Raw genomic sequence first — 22,842 nt, 5'->3', positions numbered from 1 at the left:
GTATACCACCACACCTGGCTAGTTTTTCTTTTTTAATAGAGATGGTGTCTCGCTTTTGATCAGGCTGGTCTCAAACTCCTGCCTGGGTCTTCTTGAGTGCTGGGATTATAGGTGTGAACCATCATGCCTGGCCTGAGTTCTTTTAATGTGGTTTTTCGAGGGTGTCACATTCTCTGGGGGCATCTTTATCCCTTTGTGTTGAGAAGCTGCTTTTAGTTGGTGCCTGTGGCTGCAGCAGGAGAATGTCGACCCTTTATAGTGTCAACATTCCTATTCCAGCCTGCTCTTCTAGATGATGCAGCAACACAACTACACACTTTATTGTGAATGAACAGTATTACGACGACCACTCTCCAACAGACCTTGAAAGTGATTCATCCCTGTTCATGATATACAGGTTATTTACATAGTGTTTGAGGGGAACCGAAGAGTTACAGTTAATACTCTGTGGTCTCTGACACTTCTGAACCATGCCATTGGGTGACTAATATTATTTAACTCAACTGTAATGATAAACTCACATGCCTATATATTTTAAAGGAAAGTAGTCATTTTAATGGAGCTTAAAATTTTCTTTTTACAGGTTAATCTCACCCTACAGATGAAGATAATAGAACAAGAAAAAGAAATTGAAGAACTAAAAAAGCAGTTAAAACTCCTTTCTCAGGACAAAGGGCTGAAGGATAGCATGAAAGATGGAGGTGTACCAGTCTAGCCTTAAAAAATAGTTAACTGGAATGTACATTTTCAACCTTTATTAGGGTATAGATGGTCTGGCTCTTAGTTATATTTAATAAGGCTATATAAGACTTATTAAAGATGGTTTTTCCTTAGATAGCTTTTTCATGACCCAGCATCTTGAACTTAAGACTGCTCTGAATTAAACCTAGTGTTCCTTCCCTCTTCTGTTATTGATTATCCTACTTAAGTATACACCCAGTCTCTGAAACTTAAAGATACCCTCAATTCTTTCTCCTTTAAACTACCTATTGACCCTGTAATCCCTCTTTAGAAGGTTCTACTGCAGAATGGTGTGTGCCCCATCCTCACTGCCTAAGCGCAGGCCTGCACACTGACTAGACTGTTCAGTGTGGACAGCACCAGTCTTCCCAGCCCCCTCACACTGTTGTGGAGGTTGAGGTTGATTACCAGTTCATTTCTGGGCTCAAAACCTTTTGCTTGCTCTTTGCTGCCTGTAAGATAAAGCTCAATGCCTCAGCCCAGTGTACAACCTCCACTCTTTTTGTCTGTTCACCCCTTCAACTCAGCATCATTCCAAAGCTATGTGCCTAACAAAGCTTTGTACATTTTGCCCCTAAATGAGCTCAGCACACAGATACTATCTTTCTTGCCTTTGCCCTCTTCCCATGGTCCTTTCTTTTATTACAGCACTAAACCCCTCAATCTGTATATCCCTTAAAGGCAACAACCTGATATATTCATTTTTGAATCCCAGAAAGTACCTCCCATAGTTGGCAGTTGTCATGGTAAGTTGGACGTGATTTTTGGTGAATTTTAAATGAAATGAAAACCGCAAATTACATGATGCTTTTATTGATACTTGACAATTGGCCTAAATAAAAAGACTTTGATTCTAATACAAGTCTCTTTACTGACAACAGGCATGAAAGAGCACCATTTTAAAAATCTAAACCATTAAAAAACTATTACTAAAATTCACTTTTAAGGAACTTTAGGGCAGTGTTAAAAGGAGCCAGGTTTTCACAAGACCGCATCCACCTCTGCACGTTGGCTGGCACTGTCGCACTGCAGCTTCCAGTCTGCTGAAGCACAGACCAAAGCACGACATCTGCCACAGTGAGTTCATTCCCAGCTAGCCAAGGGCTCTTCCCAAGAGCAGAGTTCATGGAACGAAAAACAGCAGCTTTTTCTTTACTGCTTCCCTCTTTTAACTGAAAAATAGCAATGTCTACCCAGCTATCTATTAGGGTCGAATTTATAGCATTATGCTTTTGGCCAAACAGAGAGAACAAGAAACGTGCAATGTTCCCTTCTCCTTCAATGGGGCACATCGTCTGGACACTGAATTTCATCTGTGTCTTCGGCACTGTAAAGAAAACACACCATGTAGCATCAACAGTAGCCCTGAAGGAATTATTTATACAACATGGAAAGGGAAAGTCACTAAAAATTGTGAACTGATAATAGGGGAAAGTGTATTTTGAAGAAGAATGTCATGTCATATTTATAGTCTGTCTCCAAAAGATTTAATATTCAAAAGGGTTTAAATGCAAACTGTATGTTAAAAAGTAACCAAGTAACCATTCCTGGTATTTATGACAATTTTCAAGCTAGAAGGGATGGCAAACCATCTACTCCAACTCCTGTTGCTCAAGGAACTGGAAGGACTGGAAACAATGTGTCTGGCCTATCTTGACATTTTTTAAGCTAAAACTCAAAATTAGAAAACCACCCTTTGCTGGCATATTCTCCAGCTTCAGATCCTTCACCTTCCTCTTGCTTTGTGTTATCATATAATGACTTTAGTTTTTCTCAAGTCATGTTAGAACCTCTAGGTATTCCCTTCCTTCCTTCCCTTCCCCACCCTCCCTCCTTCTCTCTCTTCATTTTATTTATTTTTTTTTGAGACAGAGCTGGAAGCTATTGTGCTCTGGATAGAATGACATGGCATCACAGCTCACAGCAACCTCTACCTCCTGGGCTCAAGCAATTCTCCTGCCTCTGCCTCCCAAGTAGCTGGGACTATAGGCGCCTGCCACAATGCCTGGCTATTTTTTGGTACAGCTGTCATTGTTGTTTGGCAGGCCCAGACTGGATTGGAACCCGCCAGTTCAGGTGTATGTGGCTGGGACCTTAGCTGCTTGAGCTACAGGCGCCAAGCCTCACTCTTTATTTTTTGAGACAGAGTCACACTTTGTTGCCCTTGGTGGAGTGTCATGGCTGGCGTCATAGCTCACAGCAACCTCAAAGTCTTGGGTTCAAACAATTCTCTTGCCTCAGCCTCCCAGGTAGCTGGGACTACAGGTGCCTGCCACAACGCCTGGCTATTTTTAGAGACGAGGTCTCACTCTGGCTCAGGCTGGTCTGAACCTGTAAGTGCAGGCAATCTGCCCACCTCGGTCTCCCAGAGTGCTAGAACTATTGGTGTGAGCCACCTCGCCCAGCCTAGGTATGCCTTATATCAATCCTGCATCCATGAAACTCTGTTCAATATAAAATAGTATTTCACACTAAGTGCAAGATTTTTGTGCTCATCAAGACTTTTTTTAAAATTAACAATGGTCTTTACACTGGATTCATTATCTTCAAATGGGGGGCAAGCACAGATACAAACCCTAATCTTTGGTACATAGCAAGCAATTCAACTTTTTCTTGTAATATGATTTTGCTTCTTGGGAACGTTTCCAGCATCACTAGTGGCACTTAGTATGTGTCTCATGATGTTACCCAAGGTTTACAGTATTGTACTAAACATGATGAAAAATACTCAAGGACCTCAAGAGATCACTTTTTACTGCAATATGCAGTTTACCAGAATGGATGAACTGCTCATGCAGAGATGAGCATCCCACCGTAAGCAGATACTTGCAATACTTGAACTCAACCACAACGGCAACCAGAGGCACTATTATAGTAGTACAGTATGTCTATAGTTTTATGGAGTTAGGACTTGACACTGTATTTTTACATTTGTTTGAATTTCTTCTGACTAAAGATGGTACATGTATGGTAACTAAGTTTTTAATACATTAACTTATATGTGTGTATATTTTATGGAAGGAAATGACAGAGTAGTATCTACATATATTTTATGTATTTATGACATAACTTCTTTTTTTTTTTTTTTTGATGGAGCCTCAAGCTATCCCCCTGGGTAGAGTGCCATGGCATCATGCTCACAGCAACCTCCAACTCCTGGGCTCAAGCGAGTCTCCTGCCTCAGCCTCCCAATAGCTGGGACTACAGGCGCCCGCCACAGTGCCTGGCCATTTTTTGGTTGCAGCCATTATTGTTGTTTGGCAGGCCCGGGCTGGGGATTCGAACCCGCCACCTTAGGTGTATGTGGCTGGCGCCTTAGCCGCTTGAGCCACAGGCGCCAAGCCGACATAACTTCTTAATTTTTTGGTATTCCTAGGCTATGCAGTTTTCAAATTGTTGCAAATCTCCAAAAGTTTTTCCAATATATTTATTTTTTAAAATCTGCATAAAAGTGAACCTATGCAGTTCAAACCTATGTTGTTCAAGGGTCAACTGCTTATAAGTTGAACTCATTTCTCTCTACTTACCATTCTTCCAAATGAGAGTAAAACCCAGCTGATATTCATGACGGGGCTGTTTTTTAGTCTGTTCTCCAAAGCACTTGAGAAGGTTTTCAGGCACGTTCTTGACTGATGAATGTGTATGCACAGTGGACAGGACCCTATAGTGGTCACACAGAAGCCTGTGCAGCACAAGCAGGGAAAGTGGAGGGGAGGCCGGGTTTGCATTGATCACGATATCTTTCAGTGCCCCATAACCCTGGGGGAAAGACCAAAACAAAGTAGCATAAAGAATCTCAGTGTACATCACTGTACCAGGTGTTATTCTAAGAACTTAATAACTAGGGTTATTTTATTGGCTCACCCGTTCCCATGAAGAAGGGAGGGTTATGATCTCCATTTCACAGCTGGGAAAACAAGTCCTGGGAAACAAAGTAACTTATCCAAGGTCATTTCGCTCAGTAAGAAACGTAAATGGGATGTGAGTGGACTTTGCCCCCACTACACTTTTGGCCCCTACAAATAAGTTGATTTTACTGTCACATTAATAAAACAACATATCAGCAATGACACTTCTATTTGTCCCTTTTACCTCTGAGATAAAACCATATTTAAAAAAAATCACACATGCAATTATTCCAGTTACTCTTTTTAACACCTGACTACCTGACAGGATATAGTTTCTACCTTAATTTGAGTGCTGGAGAAATTAGTTAACACCTTGTGTTTTAGAATCTTAAGTGCCCAAATTGATAGGCTTTTTAGATGAAGATTTTCTTATTTCTATACTTTGACTTTTTTTTTTTTGAGACAGAGTCTCACTTGGTCACCCTTGGTAGAATGCTGTGGTGTCATAGCTCAAAGCAACCTCCAACTCTTGGACTTAAGCAATTCTCTTGCCTCAGCTTCCCAAGTAGCTGGGACTACAGGCCCCCACCACAACCCCTAGCTATTTTTAGAGACAGGGTCTTGCTCTTGCTGAGAGGCTCTGGAACCTCTGAACTCAGGGCAATCCATCTGCCTCAGCATCCTGGAGTGCAAGGATTACAGGGGTAAGCCACTACGGCCCTATATTTTTTGACTCTAATAAATGCAATTTATGTAAACAATAGCAGCCAAATTCCTTGGCTTCCTGTATATAGCCAGCCACTCCAGACTCATGTCCTATACACATTAAGCTCTGCTGAGTGCTTTGCAGTTTCCTGGACATACTGTGTTACTTTATACTCTGTGCCTTCAGAGGCATCAATTTTCAGATTGAGCACTGTGTTCTGAGAAGCCTTCCCAGCACCCTAAGAAATCCCCATCACTATGTGCTCACCAACCTACCCACTAGATCAGGGGTCCTCAAACTTTTTAAACAGGGGGCCAGTTCACTGTCCCTCAGACCACTGGAGGGCCGGACTGCAGACCTTGGGACGAGTCGGCTGCTAAGCAGGACAGGCAGCAGCGGTAAAAACACTTGGCGGGCCGGATAAATGTCCTAGGCAGGCTGCATGTGGCCCACAGGCCATAGTCTGAGGACACCTGCACTGGACTCTAGCTCTCTGGGGACCTGGTTGGTTTTCATCTGAGTCCTCAGTGCATACAACAGAACCAAATGAATGGATGAGCAGGAGAAGGAATATACAAAGACAGGGGTACTGAGGTTACCAAAAAGGGAGGCTGGGTGAGATACTGCAGTGTTGTTGCTTTTTAGGTCTTTAGGAATTCCATATCCTTTTTTTTTTTTTTTTTTTTTTTGAGACACAGTCTCACTATATTGCCCTTGGTAGAGTGCCGTTATGTCACAGCTCACAGCAACTTCAAACTCTTAGAATCAAGTGATTCTCCTGCCTCAGTCTCCCAAGTAGCTGGGACTACCGGCTATTTTTTTGTTGTAGTTGTCATTGTTGCTTAAATGACCCAAGCTGGGTTTAAACCCACCAACTTCAGTGTATGTGGCTGGCGCTGTAACCACTGTGCTACAGGTGCTGAGCCTCCCTGTCAATTCTTGAGGAGGATGTTAGAGATTCTTCTTTTTTTTATTTTTAGACAGAGGGACTTTTTCACTCTTGGTAGAGTACCATGGTGTCATAGCTCACAGCAACCTCAAACTCTTTGGCTTAAGTGATTCTCTTGCTTCAGCCTACTGCATAGCTGGGACCGGCTATTTTTTAGAAATGAGGTCTCGCTCTGGCTCAGGCTGGTCTCGAACCTGTGAGCTCAAGCAATTCACCCGCCTCAGCCTCCCAGAGTCCTAGGATTACAGGCGTGAGTGGTATTAGAGATTCTTGAGACAAATCCTTTTGAACTCTCAGATACCACTCTGTAAGAAATAAGACATTTCTTTTTTATATACCACTTGTCCCCTAAATTAGCTGAACCCTAAATTTCAATCATGAAAACTGCTGATGCAATTTTTAATACAGCTGAGTAAGCAAAATGCATTTGAAGTATGAGACTGTGACCAACTGTAGCAATATATTTCACACTTCAGTGCTTGGGCAGCCAAGGTTCTCAAAGTTGGGCTAATCTTAAAAAAGAGTCAGGGTTGCCTCTGCTGAACAGTCTGAGAAGCACTGAGCAAACAAGCTGAGATCAGTTCCTCCAGACTCAGAGGTTGCTGGAACCATGCCCAGAATGGCAGAGGCTGTGACTTTTCTTGACTCCCTCTCTGCCTGCATATCCTCCCTGTTCTCCACTTGGTCTGAGAAGTCAAAAGGAGCTTTAGACTTAGAGCTTATTTTGGCTTTACTCACACCTCATGAATCTGTTCTGTGCAAAAGCACAGTCATTTAGTGGAGAAAAAGTATGCTCTTCGCTCTACCTTTGAAAGCCAGAAAGGGAATGCTTTAATCACAATTTTTAGCACATTTATTTTACACTACCAAGAACCCAACACACTAACATTTCTCAGCTTTCAAAACAAACTTACCTTTCCCAACACTAAATTCAAGTCCAGTGCATTGGTTGCTAAAGCAGTGGGCTCATCGGCTTGGATTATGTTGGTTACATCCAAGTCTGCATCTGGTGTTTGAATCATCTTGGAAAGACCATCAACTGCAGCTTTCAACTCATATAAACGTTTTAAAATATCATCTTGGCGAGACTCTAGAGCTTGCAGAGATGGGTCAGACTCCTCCTAAACAAACCAACACCCAAGTGTTCATTTTCTCTTACATCAAAATAGTCTGTTTAAATTTGATCACCTGGCTTACTTTGCTCTATGCACTCACCAAACCCCCCATCCTTTAAAAGCTACTAAAATGAAGGAGCAGAATCACTTCATTTTCCCCATAATCCAGTATGACTCTGAAAATTGATCCACAAATGCTTGAAAACAAACAAAAAACATGAATGAAAGCCACCTTGAAACTGTATGATTCCCATTTCAGGTAATTTAAGAGCAGGAAAAGGTAGAAAATGAACATAAATTATACTTTATTATTAATAAACTAATTCAAACACTTTGCTTAAACATGTAGTGAAGATGGGGAGGATGGGATGTAACTCAGTATTTTATACAACTAGAAGGGAAAATGGAGCACAGACAAGGTTAAAAACAAAGTTTCCTTTGGTATGGAAGCCTGCTCATGGGGCCAAAAGATCAATTCTCCAAGTCATTTTCAAGGAAGTACTAAATCTCAGATCTTAGCAACATCTAGAACTTTTTCACTGCTGAAGTGCGTAATTTCATGAATGGGGAACATTTACATTGTTTATTTACTGAATCTGTTCATCCTTGTCACCTAGCATAGTATCTGGTACATACTGAAGAACCAATAGCATTTGTGGATTAAAGAAAATCTCCAAACTCCATATACTTTAAAAAGTAGTAACAAGGGGCGGTGCCTGTGGCTCAGTGGGTATGGCGCTGGCCTCATATACCAAGGGTGGCAGGTTCAAACCTGGCCCCGGCCAAACTGCAACAAAAAATAGCCGGGCATTGTGGCGGGCGCCTGTAGTCCCAGCTACTCGGGAGGTGGAGGCAAGAGAATCGCCTAAGCCCAGGAGTTGGAGGTTGCTGTGAGCTGTGATGCCACTGAACTCTCCCTAGGGCAATAAAGTGAGACTCCCCATGGCACTCTACTCAGGGCAATAAAGTGAGACTCTGTCTCTAAAAAGGAAAAAAAAGCAATGCAAGTCTAAAACAGCAACTTGAAGTAAAAAAAAAAAATTAACAAGAAACTTCTCAATAAATTCACATTGTATAATAACAGAACAGACAATCATTTTGGGCTGAGAGAACAAAGACTACAGTAAGTATGTGGAAAATGCTTAGGACAGAATAGGCTGTGCCCTTGAGTTTACTGTAAGTGTGCACCCATCATACAATGGGAGTAGAGAATAAGTCCTTGCTCTCCTTTGTGTGCAGGCAAGCTCAATGTTCCTAGAACACCAGTTTCTTCACTATTCACTCATTACACCTTCCTCGTGTGCATATCCAACTGTTTGTCAATTTTACCTCCTAAATATTTTTGGAATCCACTGGATTAATAATAAAGTACAATTTGTGTTCATTTCTAAGCAAGCCTGCACTGTCATTGATTAAGGCCAAGCCAGCATTTTTCACCTGGCCTATTTTCTAACTGGTCACCTTGCACTCATGCATTCTGGTCAACCCCCTCCAAATCTATCCCATAAGATGGCAGCTGCAGAGATTTTAAAAAACAAACTCAAATCTGTCACCACTATCCTCCCTTGCTAACCTCTTAGGCTCTTAAATAAAAAGTTAAATCCTCAATGTGGCTTAATAAATATTTTGTATGATTTGGGCCTTGGTTGCCTCACCTCACACAATTCCTTTTTTGCTATGCACTCCAGCCACACTGTCCTGTGAGTTCCTAAAAAGACTACACTCCCACCTATCACAGGAGTTTTACATGTGTTATTTCCTCTATCTGCAACATTCTTCCCTCTTCATTTGTCTGGTTAACTTTTATTTACTCCTCTTCTGTGTCTGCTGCTCTTAAGAACTGTAAGTTCACTGGCTTCTGGGTGGAACAAGGAAGAATAGAGTTTAGAATGCCAATGATATAATTAGGTGCCAACAGGAAATAAGCCTGAAGCCCATGATGCATGACAGGCAGAGATACCACCTGTGTAACATTCTGTTAGTCAGTGATAGTCCTTCTGAGTAATGTTTCTAATCTATTTTAATCAACCTGTACACTATGTGTGCACAATCTTGCTCATTTTCTACCAATGGCAGTATGGTATCTGCCCCACTAAGGCCAGAAAAGCACCTACTGGATTTAAAACTCAGTCAGTACTAAAGAATGTCTTAAGTACTGCACCCACAACATGGCCTCTGATTTATGAGTGCAGCTGAGTGAGCTGAGTAACACTAAAATGCACAAGATCTGCTCTACCTATTAGTACCTTCTGATTTTCCTTGCTGAGACTAGATTATGATTTGGTATATTGTGTTTAATTTATGTATATTTAGATATAGCTTATTCTTTTGGTTTTTCTCATTTACCCCAGAAATGCCAGATTTCTAATTCTGGTAGAACTTCCACCTCCCTTCACTAACCACCTCAAGTTGACCTAATTTTCATAAACTGGACATAGCACCACATGTACATATCAGTGAAGTAGGCCTAGTTCATGTTGACCACCGCTACATGTTGACCAATTTGTTACAGCTCTTGGGTGGTCAACTTACAGAGGATCTACTCTACTTGTCTATCCGAATTATATTCTGCTAGAGAAATTGCTAGAGTGGGATTGTGTCTTTTCTGAATTAGCAGTTCACAGATAAAAACTCAAGGGAAGTGAGGCAACATATTTAAAAATAAGCAAACCAAAACTCCCCAAACTAGGTCTTAAAAGAGAAGTGACATTCTCCATTCTGGGTTTTCTTTTTGGTTTCTAGGGACTGGGCAGTTGAAGAGGTACTGGGCCAAGATTCCATGATAGTCTGCAGTTGGCCCACTGAACCACATCTGCTATTTTTTTTTTGGAGACAGAGTTTTACTTATTAACCCCTCGGTAGAGTGCTGTGGCGTCACACAGCTCACAGCAACCTTACCACCTGGGCTTAGGCGATTCTCTTGCCTCAGCCTCCCGAGTAGCTGGGACTACAGGCGTCCACTACAATGCCAGGCTATTTTTTGTTGCAGTTTGGCTGGGGCTGGGTTTGAACCCACCACCCTAGGTATATGGGGCTGGCGCCTTACCCACTGAGCCACAGGAGCTGCCCCACATGTGCTATTTTTTGTCTTAGCTCTGTAGTGGGATAACATTTGGTTTCAAACTAACCTTCCTCCCTCCCTTCCAATATAGGCAAAAAACCTAATGGCTCAATAGACAAATTGAAGGATAACAGACAGGGGGAAAATGGATCACAAAAGTTATCTATTCACCAATTTTCTGACAGAATGGACATACCTTTCTACTGCTGGAAACCTAACATGTTTATTTGCAATTGATAAAAAAAGTGAAAGACTTGAGCAGATAAAGTCACAAAAGAGCAATCAAAAGCTAGTAAACATGAAAAGGTCTTCAACTTAACTAAAACCACCCACCCATCAGGGAACGGTACAAGCATCAGGAATTCTCATACACGGAAGGTGAGAGCAGAAACCAGTATAACCATTTTGGAAAATAATATTTAGTAAGTGGAAGATAGACCTGCCCAAGCCATCAATCCCATTTCTTAGTGTATACTCGCTCTATACGTGTATACGCACTATACTCGCTCTAGTATAAAATTCATTGCAGAAGTATTCATAACAGCAGAAAAGAGAAAACAATCCGGTGTCCATGGGCAGTCGGATGGCTAAGTAATCGTGGTAGAGTCTTGCAACGGAGCACTACACTACCGAGAAGATGAAAACTCTGTTGTTACCAGCAACAAAATACCTCTCAAAATAATGTCTTCAAAAAAGATGCCAGACACAACAGAACACATACCACGTGCTATATCAAGACTATATTGTTTCGGGATGCCTATTTAGTTGGCAACATAATGCAGACATCATTATAAAAGTCAAGACCTTTGGGAGAAAGTTATAAGCGGGAAGGGTAGGGCGGTGACGATGTATGTCAACCTGGGTGGTAGTAACTCTCGGGTTCGCTCAGTAATTCCTCAAAGCAAACATTTATATGCTAATCACTTTTCAAGGGTAAACTTTCCTAATAAAAAAGCTTAAGCGGCCATAGGCAACAAAAAGAAAAAGAGACATTTTAATAGACAAAAGTTGGGGTGACTCGCGGGCTGGCTGGCACACCGGCCAGAGTGGGGCTGGCTGTTAGTAGTGTACCGGGTATAGGGGATCCACCCGCCCGGGTAGGGGAGCGGGGGTAATGAAATCCGGCAGTGGCCGCCCTCCGCGCCTGCGCACTGGGCATGGGCCGCGCATTCCTACCTGCACGTGGCCCGTGTCGGGCGCCGGGCCGCCGCTTCTGCCGTGTACATTGGGGAGCCGGTACATGCAGGTGGGAAGCTCTACACGGAGGGATGCGCCGCCCTCGTGATAGGGCTTTACCTGGTACATCGGCATCGCAGACCCAAATTAAAGGTGGCGCCTGACTGAGAGGAACGCCGAGAAACCGTACTAGGCAACGACCGGTTACAGCCACCTCCTCACCGATCCTGCTGGCGGCGTTTGGTAAAACGCAGTCTGTGCCCTCTAATTCGCCTGGGCTCTCTGAACGCCACGGACGACCTTTGACAGAGCCAATAAGTGAGACGAAGTGATGGGAAGTATTTGCCACCCCGCCCGGAAGGGGCGGGGCAAATCGTGGAAAATAGCCAATGGGCGCCAGGGAGGTGGGGCCTCCTGTGGGAGTTACGGCGGGAGCTCCTCGCAGTCTCTGAGGCGGATTGGAATCTGCATCTATGGAGCGAGCGGAGGTTGAGAGGTGAGCTGGGCTTGCGGTGTACCCTGGCGATCGCCCTTTCTAAGCCCTGTGGCATTCCAGCCCTGTGGAAAGGAGGGGAAAGTGACCGAGGAGCGTGGCGAGCCCGCGGCGTTAAGCCTTGGAGCGGCGTTCTTAGCGCTCCTCTGACTCGGTGCCCTTTGGGTGCGCTTTAAGGCCACGGTCGGTCCCCTCTCCGCTTCTTGGGCAGGCGGCGGCAATCGCCACTTGGAGGATTTGAATTCGGCCCTCTCCCAGGCATACCCTGCCCAGACGCCGTTACAAAGCTGTGGACTTGAAGCCGGAGCGTAGACTGAATCCGTTTCCGTTTTACCTGATTTCTCTCTTTAAAAACTGAAGTTACTTTGGGGAGGAGGGAGCTTCAAGGCACATCCTAATTTGCATACCCGAACGGTTTGTTTAAAATGCAGTGCTTATTATATATCTCCTCCGGTATGTGATTTTTGGCTGCTATGCCACTGTCTCCGGGGTAGCGACTCCGGCCTACACTATCGTGTTTAATGTCACATTCGTAAATAGAAATTTGCTGTCCGTATTTAATTGTAGCACCCCCTCCTCAAAATAAACACCAGAAATGGACCTGTAGGCTATTATGGTGTGTTGCCAAATACACAAATTTTTAGAGATGCATTCCATGCTATGTGATGTCATCCACAGTTTCGCGCTATAGACAAACAAGTGTGATTGTTAGCAAAGTAGAATGTGAGAGTAAACGCGGTTGTTCCTGGGCGGGGCCTGTGGCTCAGTGAGTAGGGCGCTGGCCCCTTATACCGAGGGGGGCGGGTTCGAACCCGGGCCCGGCCAAACTGCAACAACAACAACAACAACAACAACAACAAAAACGTAGCCAGGCGTTGTGGTGGGCGCCTGTAGTCTCAGCTACTCGGGAGGCTGAGGCAAGAGAATCGCCCAAGCCCAAGAGCTGGAGGCTGCTTGTGAGCTGTGACGCCGTGGCACTCTGCCGAGGGCGATAAAGTGAGACTCTGTCTCTTTCAAAAAAGTTTGTTCCTTTATTTCACAAGGGTTTATCGAGGGTCGTCTCCTATGCTTTAGGTGCTGTGGGAAATACCCCCCAAATTCTCTTCCAAGGAAGTTCTTGCATTCTGTTATACCCAAGGTATCAATAAAACCAAATGTTTAGTGGAAATAGCTGAATTAATGAACATGTGGAACTGGAGGAAGAAGGGAACAGTTTAGACAGAGAGACTAGCTTAGACAAAGCTCAATGTCTAAAAGAGCTTGTGATATTCAGCAAACAGTTGTTCACTGTGACTAAAATATAGGGGACTTGGTGAAGGGAAAAGGATTAGAAGGGGCCCAGTATTGACTAGATTTTAAACTTCATATGGCAGGCATTGGGGCATTGGTAATTTTTTTTTTTTTATTGAATGGTAACTGTGTACATTGATGCACTTTGGGGGTACAGTGTGGTGTTTTCATACACAATCCAAGACACTTCCATCAAACTGGTTAACATAGCCTTCATGTAACTTTCTTAGTTATTATGTCAAAACATTCATATTCTACTCATAGAAAGATTCACTTGTACCCTTGCAGCTAGTAAATTTTTTAAACAGAAAAAGTACTTGACGAGATTTGTGATTTCAGAAATAATTCTAATAGTAGCATGGAGAATGACAGAGTAGGAGAAAGTGGGGACAAAATAGTTGTAAAACTCTTAAAGCTAGTACAGTGGGAACTTTTGAGAGTCTTTACTAAAGTAGTGATTAGCAGCTGGGATTTAGAGTGGGCTTTCCAAGGCAACTATGTACAGTATGGGAGTAGCTATCATGCATCTGGTACCTCACTTCTGAGATGGCTTTGACATGAACACTGTATTTCCCAGCATATTCTTGGTTTTTCAAATTATGTAAGAAATGTTGCTTTGGGGAAGATGCAGTGGCTCATGCCTGTAATCCCAGCACTTGGGAGGCCGAGGCAGGTAGATTGCCTGAGCTTACAGGTTCGAGACCAGCCTGAGGCAGAGTGAGACCCTATCTCTAAAAAATAGCCAGGCATTGTGGTGGGCACCTGTAGTCCCAGCTACTTGGGAGGCTGAGGCAAGAGGATCACTTGAACCCAAGAGTTTGAAGTTGCTGTGAGTTAAGGCCACGGCAGTCTACCAAGGGTGACCAAGTGAGACTTTGTCTCAAAAAAAAAAAAGGAAATATTGCTTTCAATTTGCAAGAAAGGAGATCTATTGTTGCAAAAGATTATGGTAGCTTGAGGGATACAGTGTGTCTCCATATAGATGCCAATATAACTAGATATTAAATATCTATTGAATTTGAAGTATCTATTCAGAAGTATTTTTGACAGGTCTTTAAAGATTGTATGTAGAACAATGTTTATATTTATGACATTATAAAGAGCTATGTTCATGTAATAAATGAATAGATTGGACAAATAAGTTATTAAAAGTGATGAGTCATTTCCCACATTTAGAGTCAGAATGAAAGAACATAACTGAATATTTGCTTTGTGTCTTGTAAAACTGATTTTTTTAGTACAGAACCTGCTAAGGCCATCAAACCTATTGATCAGAAGTCAGTTCATCAAATTTGTTCTGGGCAGGTGGTACTGAGTCTAAGCACTGCTGTGAAGGAGTTGGTAGAAAATAGTGTGGATGCTGGTGCCACTAATGTTGGTAAGTTTGGGAGAGTATAACACCATGAGAGATAATCAGTTATCTTATTCAGGAAAAAATCATTACTGTAATAAGACAATTAAGTGTTGGTATACCATTAAGTTACTATATTTTAGTTCAAGTTAGCACCTATTGCATAATATGTGCCTCGTATTTAGGTAGTAATAATAATAGCAGCTAACTTTTATTGTGTTTTTACTTAGCAGGCATTGTGCTAATTATTATACATGGAATATCATGTAATTTGCAGAATAACTATGTGAGATAGGAATTATTATAATTATCTCTATTTTACAGATGAAGAAATTAAAGGACAGGGAATTTACTTTTTTTTGAGGTTATAAAGCTAGTTAAATATCCAGAAAGTCTGATTCCATGGCCTGTTTTCTTTAATGACTGTGTTAAAATTATTCCTTTCTAAAGAAAGAAAAAATAGAACTGTTTAATCTAGGCTACTAAATAGCCAAAAAGGACTTTTAAGATGAAACATACAAAATAACAATAGTACATTTAACTAAAAATGTAGTCATGGCTCTTAGATTTGCATTATTTATTTTAAATAATGTCAATATAAAAGCTTTTAGTATGGACCAATCTTTGAGAAATACATAAATATTTTAAACTTTTTAGATGTAAGACTTAAAGACTATGGGGTGGATCTCGTTGAAGTTTCAGACAATGGATGTGGAGTAGAAGAAGAAAACTTCGAAGGCTTAAGTAAGTTGAATTTTTTCGATTATATCATAAAATAGTTGGGCCAAGTGTCTCAGAATTTTGAATAATACTGATTTAGAAAACACAAAGACAGTTTTTAAAAACCAGTTACTTTGGAAGGTATTGTGTATATTCACTGCGAGGTATTGTGTATATTCACTGTGTATATTCACTGTGATATATTCACTGTATATATCTTGGGCCTTCGTTTATACTCTCTTTTAGCTCTGAAACATCATACTTCTAAGATTCAAGAGTTTGCTGACCTAACTCAGGTTGAAACTTTTGGCTTTCGGGGGGAAGCTCTGAGTTCCCTCTGCGCACTGAGGTAATACAATGTTTTTATCCATTAACTTGACCTTGATTGAAAACCTCTCTGAAAATTAAAAAGTCAAATAATGATTAGAGCCATTATTACTTACATTTTCCTATCTCAGTGTCTTAGCTTCTGACTTCTGATTTGTTATCTTACTGCCAGTCTAAGTGATAATACTTCTGAAATGTGAGCAATAAATGAATAAAATGAAGCAAATAGTATTGTAAATCAGTAATTTCTCAATTTTTTTTTTTTTTTTTTTGGAGATAGAGCCTCAATCTGTCCCCTGGCATCACAGCTCACAGCAACCTCCAACTCCTGGGCTCAAGCGAGTCTCCTGCCTCCGCCTCCCAAGTAGCTGTGACCACAGGTGCCCACCACAACGCCTGGCTATTTTTTGGGTGCAGCCGTCATTGTTGTTTGGCAGGCCTGGGCTGGATTTGAACCCACCACCTTAGGTGTATGTGGCTGGCGCCTTAGCCACTTGAGCCACAGGCGCTGAGCCTAATTTCTCAATTTTAATGTAAATAATAAACGATAGGTACCATTGGTTTTAATTTATTTTCAATTTTTAAGGAAAAAACCCAAAGTATGCATTTAATTATAGCAAAGATTCTGATTTTTATAATTACTTATACATTTGAATTATTATATCTTTTGGATTCTTTTTTAAAAAGTGTTAGAATGGTAGTGACAAATCTGATAAATAAATCTCTATTTGGGAATACATTTTGAGATTCTTTATTTTGTAGTTCAACCTAAACAATGAAATTAAAGCTTTTATCATAACAAAGCATTTATTGAAACTCCCTGTTTCACTATTCTCATCCACTTAAATGTTGATTACCTCAGTGGGTAAAGTTTTTTAAAGAAAGTTTTCAGTCTCTAACTAAACATACCATTCCTTGCTTTTTCTTACAGTGATGTAACTATTTCTACCTGCCATACATCTGCAAAGGTTGGAACTCGACTGATGTTTGATCACAATGGGAAAATTGTCCAGAAAACCCCTTACCCACGACCCAGGGGGACAACAGTCAGTGTGCAGCAGCTCTTTTATACACTACCAGTGCGCCATAAGGAATTTCAAAGGAATATTAAAAAGGTACAATAAATTTACAATCCCAGTTTTTAATAGTATTGATAATATATATGAATAAAAAATTTACCGGGCAGCGCCTGTGGTTCAGTGGGTAGAGCGCCGGCCCCATTTACCGAGGGTGGCGGGTTCATACCCAGCCCTGGCTGAACTGCAACAAAAAATAGCCAGGCGTTGTGGTGGGTGCCTCAGCTACTTGGGAGGCTGAGGCAAGAGAATTGCCTAAGCCCAGGAGTTGGAGGTTGCTGTGAGCAGTATGACGCCACAGCACTCTACCGAGGGCGATAGAATGAGACTCTATCTCCAAAAAAAAAAAAAAATTTACCAAAGATGCTCTTTAGTTGGTTATTTTCCTGTAATTTTTTGAGAAATGTTTTGTTTGCTTCTTCCCTTGCCTTTTTTCTTTTCTTGAAAAGAGTCATCAAGGCCAGGCTCAGTGGCTCATGTATGTAATCCTAGCACTCTATGAGGCCGAGATGGGTAGATGCCTGAGCTAGAGCCAGAGCAAAACCTCATCTTTAACAATAGCTGGACATTGTAGCAGGTGCTTGTAGTCCCAGCTACTTGGGAGGCTGAGGCAAAAGAATTGCTTAAGTCCAAGAGTTTGAGGTTGCTGTGAGCCTTGGAGCCTTGGCACTCTACTGAGGGTGACAAAGTGAGACTCTATCTTTTAAAAAGGAAAGAAAGAAAGAAAAGAGTCATCAAATGTTGTTCATTAGGTATTCTAATAGGGGAAATGGGTCCTTTAAGAAATAATATTATTTTTGATTCTGTCTTTATTTTTTTATAAGATTATTTCTCTTGGTTCCTTGAGAAATGAACTACGACAATCTTCACAAATTTGCACACAAGTGAAACAGCTAAATGTTATATAGTTGTGTTTAAAAAGCAGATTATAAAACTGTCTATTATATGATTATGGTTTTATTAAAACAACTCTCTTAAATATGCATAGAATAAAGGCTGGAAGAAAGAGTACATGCTTTAATGTTATCAGTAGTTTTCCTTGGATATGATATCTTATATGTTTTTTGTTGTCTTCCTTGTATTGTTCTTTTTTGAACATAATTACTTATACATGTATATTTTATATATATAGATATAGTTCTTAGAATCTGAAAAGTTCTTAAACATATGCAGCTAAAAACTTTTACTTATAGAGCAGTTTGTGATAATTTTTCACATTATCAATTCTACAAAAATAGAGAAAACTTTTTTTGCAACTTGTGGTAGAAAATTAGTACCTTAGAAAAATATAGGAATATAAAACTTTGCTTCTCAGAGATGACTATTATCAACAGTTTGTATACCTCTTCAGGCTCCTTTTAATTTCATGTGTTTATAAATATTACAATAATTTTCAAGATAAATTAAAAAATTAATGTAATGATGCAAGTAATATAGAATGTACAGCACTCAAATCATACAGAATTGTATATGGTTGAAAGTTGAAGTTTTCTCTGCCTGCCTCCAAGTATGTTTTCTATCCTTTAGATTTTAAATGTGTATGTATATATGCAGTCTTTTTTTTCTTTTTTTTGAGACAGAGTCTCACTTTGTCACCCTTGGCAGAGTGCGATGGTGCCATAGGCTCACAACAACCTCAAACTCTTGGGGTCAAGTGATTCTCTAGCCTTAGCTTCCCGAGTAGCTGAGACTACAGGTGCCTGCAACAATACCTGACTATTTTTTGTTGCATTTGTCGTTGTTTAGCTGGCCTAGGCCGGGTTCAAACCTGCCAGCCTTGGTGTATGTGGCTGGCGCTATAACCACTGTGCTTCGGGCACTAAGCCTATATATGCAATCTTTACACGTATGTTTATATGTTTTTAAATAACTAGGATGCTATTATGCGTATGGCTGTGTGACTTTTAACTTGGATATTATAATTATCTTCTTTGGTCCATGTGAACTACCTTATTGTTTGTTGTTCCACCATGATATGGATGTATCATAATTTAATCATCTCCTTGCTTGATGGTTGCTTAGTTTCTGATTTTTCACAGTTACATCTTGTTTCAGTGAATTTTTTTTTTAATAAAGCTTTGTATGCTTGTGCATGTCTTTCTACAAGGGTACATTTCTAGGGGAGGGATTACAAGGTCAAAGGGAATGTACTTCTTGATTTTCATAGCAGTGAACGTGGAACATCTAGAAGTGAAAAGAGCATGTGTAGGAACCAGAGGCTCTGGGCTATAGTATATAGGAAGGTGCCTCTTTGTAGGTAGCTCATTCTGTCACTAATATTTCCCCTTATTTGTGAGGTGATAGGAGAACCTTGCATTGGCTTAATTTATAACTTAACCATGTGATTCCTGTAAGAGTAAAGTAATGTAGAGTCTTGTGTTTGTGTTTTTTAAACAGGAATATGCCAAAATGGTCCAGGTCTTACATGCATACTGTATCATTTCAGCAGGCATCCGTATAAGTTGCACCAATCAGCTTGGACAAGGAAAACGACAGCCTGTTGTATGCACAAGTGGAAGCTCCAGCATAAAGGAAAATATTGGATCTGTGTTTGGGCAGAAACAGGTAGTAGTGGCCAGTTACTTAAACACATTTTATTGCTCTAGTGATTAGGGTAGGTTTCTGTTGTCCTTTTCAATAGAATAGAATTTTAAGTACCTAACAAAAATTTTTGATAGCTGAAAGTTTTTTATTTTATTCTTCTAGAGGATAACATGCTGTATCTTTTAACTCTGCCTTTAAAAAAATATAAATTACTGATAGGGCCGAATATAGGGACAGCCCAAATAGAACCATCCCACCCAGGAAAGAATGACCTGCCCAGGAAGGAATGAATGTGCCAGTCCCTACCACTCCAGACTCTTACATTCCCATCTGCCTTAACCCACGTACTGACTTCTTTTTTGGATTCAGCCCACTTGCACCCAAGTGAATAAAGACCATGTTGCCCACACAGACCTGGGCTCTAATTCCTTTTGTTCTTTTCTCAGAATAATCTCTCATTTTTGGTCCTTAACCTCTCAATTGTTGTGTGCAGTATGTTGATTACGCATAAGTAAGAGCTCAAGTGTTTTCATCTTTCTGGTCTAAAATAAAAATTATTTTAACACTTTAAAACACTTAAAAAGATTCTTTTAGTTCTTTGTGCTCTTAACGTGGATAGCTTGACCGGGAAAGAAAATAAACAAAGACTCTTATTGTGTCTTCTTTTCTATTGCTGGGTCCTTTCTGTCTTCATTAGGAAATAACTGTGATTCTTGGTTTCTATTTTAGTTGCAAAGCCTCATTCCTTTTGTTCAGCTGCCCCCTAGTGACTCCGTCTGTGAAGAGTATGGTCTGAGCTGTTCTGATGCTCTGCATAATCTGTTTTAGTAAGTAGATTGCTTCCAGGAAAACTACAGTTGAACATGTTTTCCTGAGAGTTTTATTTTAAAAGATAGTGATTTTAAGATTTACAGTTTTTAAAATTTTCTTTATGAAAATGGGCGCTATTACTGCTGGGAGAGGATTTATAAGAAGGACTCAGTTAATTAATTCAAACAATATTCTGGGTACCTGGTGCATTTCAGGGGGTTTTCTGTTGAGTTAGTCTTTAAGACTCTATTTAGTTAGAATAACTTTTAAATTATGTTTTGTATAATTGACTTTTTTGATGAAGGCAGTTCATATCATCATTTGTGGTATAAGAAAATAGACACTTCCATAAGCAGGTTTGGCCTTGAAAGATCCATAGTGTTTGTTCTTACTCCACTTTCTTTTGTCTTATGTCTGAAATTACAAAGGTAGAGTTTCATTTCTTTATGTTAAGATGTTCTTCACAGATATTCCTGGGGTGATCTCATGTAGAATAAGCACTTTATCACCATGTTAGTAAATGTGAGTAAATTCCTTTTGGGAGCAGATTTTAAAAGGGAAGGGGACGCGGGCAAAGATCCTGAACATAAGGGTTAGACTCCATTGGCAAACCAGTGGGATAATACCAAGGCTCTGAGAATGTGTTTGAAGTGAAACCCATTGCTTACATGGATGCCAAAGGTTCAATAGGAAAGATAAAAGGAGAGCTGAAACAAGTCCTTTTTTTTTTGAGACAGAGCCTTAAGCTGTTGCACTGGGTAGAGTGCCATGGCATCACAGCTCACAGCAACCTCCAACTCCTGGGCTCAAGCGATTCTTCTGCCTCTGCCTCCCACATAAGCTGGGACTACAGGCTCCTGCCACAACACTCGGCTATTTTTTGGTTGTAGGTGTCATTGTTGTTTGGTGGGCCTGGGTGGATTCGAACCCTCCAGTTCAGGTATATGTGGCGGCGTCTTAGCCACTTGAGCCAAGCCTGAAACAAGTCCATTTTACCCATGGACTTGCCTGTGGTAGATTTGTTGGCTGTAGGAGCCCTAGACCATTCCAGAAGGTCTGGGTTCTTTCATGATTCATTAAGATGGAGGACAGATGCACATAGACTGGAATAGTGATAGTTACCAGCATATCACCAAGGTGTTTTATTTTTATTTCATTTAAAGAGTGTGCCATGTGATACATTTCTAATCCTTTCCATTCCAGAATTCTGTCCTTACTGAATTAACCTTGAATAGTGTTTCAGGTTTCATTTCACAATGTGCTCATGGCATTGGAAGGAGTTCAACTGACCGACAATTTTTCTTTATCAATCGGCGGCCTTGTGACCCAGCAAAGGTATTTAAAAATTTTTCTTATTACTTTATTGTTTATATTTTTGAATTTTTGTTTTCTTTAGTATTTAACAGCCTTTTCTGATATAGTCAATTTATATGGAATTTGGGACTTTGGCCAAGAAACATTAAAATTACCTGAATAGCAGGTATCTTAAAAAGTCTACTGCAGATGGTTTTACTATGGCTCAACTTAAGATTTTTTTACTTCATAATGGTGCAAAAATGATATGTGTTCAGTAAAAACCATACTTCAAGTACTCATACAGCCTTTCTATTTTTCACTTCCAGTACAGTATTCAGTAAATTACATGAGATATTCAGCACTTTGTTATAAAATAGGCTTTGTGTTTAATGATTTTACCTAATAGGTGAACGTAAGTGTTCTGAGCATGTTTGAGTTAGGTTAGGCTGAAGTATGATGTTTGCTTGGTCAGGTGTATTAAGTACACCTTTGACTTATTTGACCTTTGAAATATTTGACTTCTAATATTTTTAACTTAATGATGGGTTTATCAAAAAGTACTACCATTGTAAGTTAAGGAACATCTATGAGTAGTTGTTTCACTTGTGCCCTCTGTGTGTACACATACATACATATTATATATGATGAGTGTATATTCATACATAAATAAAAACACATCCTTCCTAGTATAATGGTGAACTAAATATATAAAGTATCAGTATTTTTATTATCATAAAAATAACACAAAACAAGATGGCGCCTATGACTCCGTGAGTAGGGCGCCAGCCCCATATACCGAGGATGTTGGGTTCAAACCGGCCTGGCTAAACTGCAACAAAAAAATAGCTGGACGTCGTGGTTGGTGCCTATAGTCCCAGCTACGTGGGAGGCTGAGGCAAGAGAATTGCCTAAGCCCAGGGGTTGGAGGTTGCTGTGAGCTGTGATGCCATGACACTCTACTGAGGGCAACAAAGTGAGACTCCATCTCAAAAAAAAAAAGACACAAAACATTCACTGGGTGGCACCTGTAGCTCAAGTGGCTAAGGCGCCAGCCACATACATGAGAGCTGGTTGGTTCAAATCCGGCCTGGGACTGCCAAACAATGACAACTATAACCAAAAAATAGCCGGTCGTTGTGGTGGGCACCTGTAGTCTCAGCTACTCAGGAGGCTGAGGCAAAAGAATCGCTTAAGCCCAGGAGTTTGAAGTTGCTGTGAGCTGTAATGTCACAGCACTCTACCCAGGGCAATAGCTTGAGGCTCTGTCTTAAAAAAAAAGCTCGGCGCCTATAGCTCAACCGGCTAAGGCGCCAGCCACGTACACCTAAGGTGGAGGGTT

General features: G+C 40.8%; 3 protein-coding genes across 5 annotated transcripts in view; 2 read left to right on the top strand and 1 right to left on the bottom strand.

Moving 5' to 3' along the window:
* EIF2AK1 (eukaryotic translation initiation factor 2 alpha kinase 1) overlaps positions 1-1,598 on the top strand; it is a 45,302-nt gene extending 43,704 nt beyond the window's left edge. For both annotated transcript variants that reach the window (XM_023518631.1, XM_003798928.3), the window contains exon 15: positions 584-1,598. In XM_023518631.1, the coding sequence (XP_023374399.1) occupies positions 584-715 (132 nt within the window). In that variant the 3' untranslated portion in view covers positions 716-1,598. The remainder of the gene's footprint in view (positions 1-583) is intronic.
* Positions 1,536-11,851, bottom strand: AIMP2 (aminoacyl tRNA synthetase complex interacting multifunctional protein 2). The gene is made up of 4 exons (XM_012810843.2): positions 11,597-11,851; positions 7,159-7,365; positions 4,269-4,500; positions 1,536-2,068 (listed from the first exon to the last, which is right to left on the bottom strand). Exons 1-4 carry the CDS (start codon positions 11,729-11,731, stop codon positions 1,671-1,673), a joined length of 972 nt encoding a protein of 323 aa, XP_012666297.1. The 5' UTR covers positions 11,732-11,851; the 3' UTR covers positions 1,536-1,670.
* Positions 11,852-12,002: 151 nt separating this feature from the next.
* The window catches only part of PMS2 (PMS1 homolog 2, mismatch repair system component), a 31,051-nt gene continuing 20,211 nt past the window's right edge, over positions 12,003-22,842 (top strand). For both annotated transcript variants that reach the window (XM_023518629.1, XM_023518630.1), the window contains exons 1-8: positions 12,003-12,092; positions 14,618-14,757; positions 15,388-15,474; positions 15,697-15,799; positions 16,709-16,892; positions 19,251-19,418; positions 20,127-20,224; positions 21,443-21,542. In XM_023518629.1, coding sequence (XP_023374397.1) covers positions 12,070-12,092; positions 14,618-14,757; positions 15,388-15,474; positions 15,697-15,799; positions 16,709-16,892; positions 19,251-19,418; positions 20,127-20,224; positions 21,443-21,542 — 903 coding nt within the window. In that variant the 5' untranslated portion in view covers positions 12,003-12,069. The remainder of the gene's footprint in view (positions 12,093-14,617; positions 14,758-15,387; positions 15,475-15,696; positions 15,800-16,708; positions 16,893-19,250; positions 19,419-20,126; positions 20,225-21,442; positions 21,543-22,842) is intronic.

Source organism: Otolemur garnettii, unplaced genomic scaffold (assembly GCF_000181295.1).
Source record: "Otolemur garnettii isolate 467f Iridium unplaced genomic scaffold, OtoGar3 scaffold00142, whole genome shotgun sequence".
NCBI lineage: Eukaryota > Metazoa > Chordata > Mammalia > Primates > Galagidae > Otolemur > Otolemur garnettii.
Note: the sequence above shows the minus strand (reverse complement) of the source record. Positions and strands in the feature narration are given on the sequence as shown.

What these genes read in the sequence shown, in the direction of transcription:
- AIMP2 (XM_012810843.2), bottom strand. Translation starts at nt 11,731, where the DNA reads ATGCCGATGTACCAGGTAAAGCCCTATCACGAGGGCGGCGCATCCCTC. An exon ending in CCGACACGGGCCACGTGCAG is followed by an intron (nt 7,366 to 11,596) that starts GTAGGAATGCGC and finishes TGGTTTGTTTAG; the next exon opens with GAGGAGTCTGACCCATCTCT. An exon ending in TACTCTCATTTGGAAGAATG is followed by an intron (nt 2,069 to 4,268) that starts GTAAGTAGAGAG and finishes TTTTCTTTACAG; the next exon opens with TGCCGAAGACACAGATGAAA.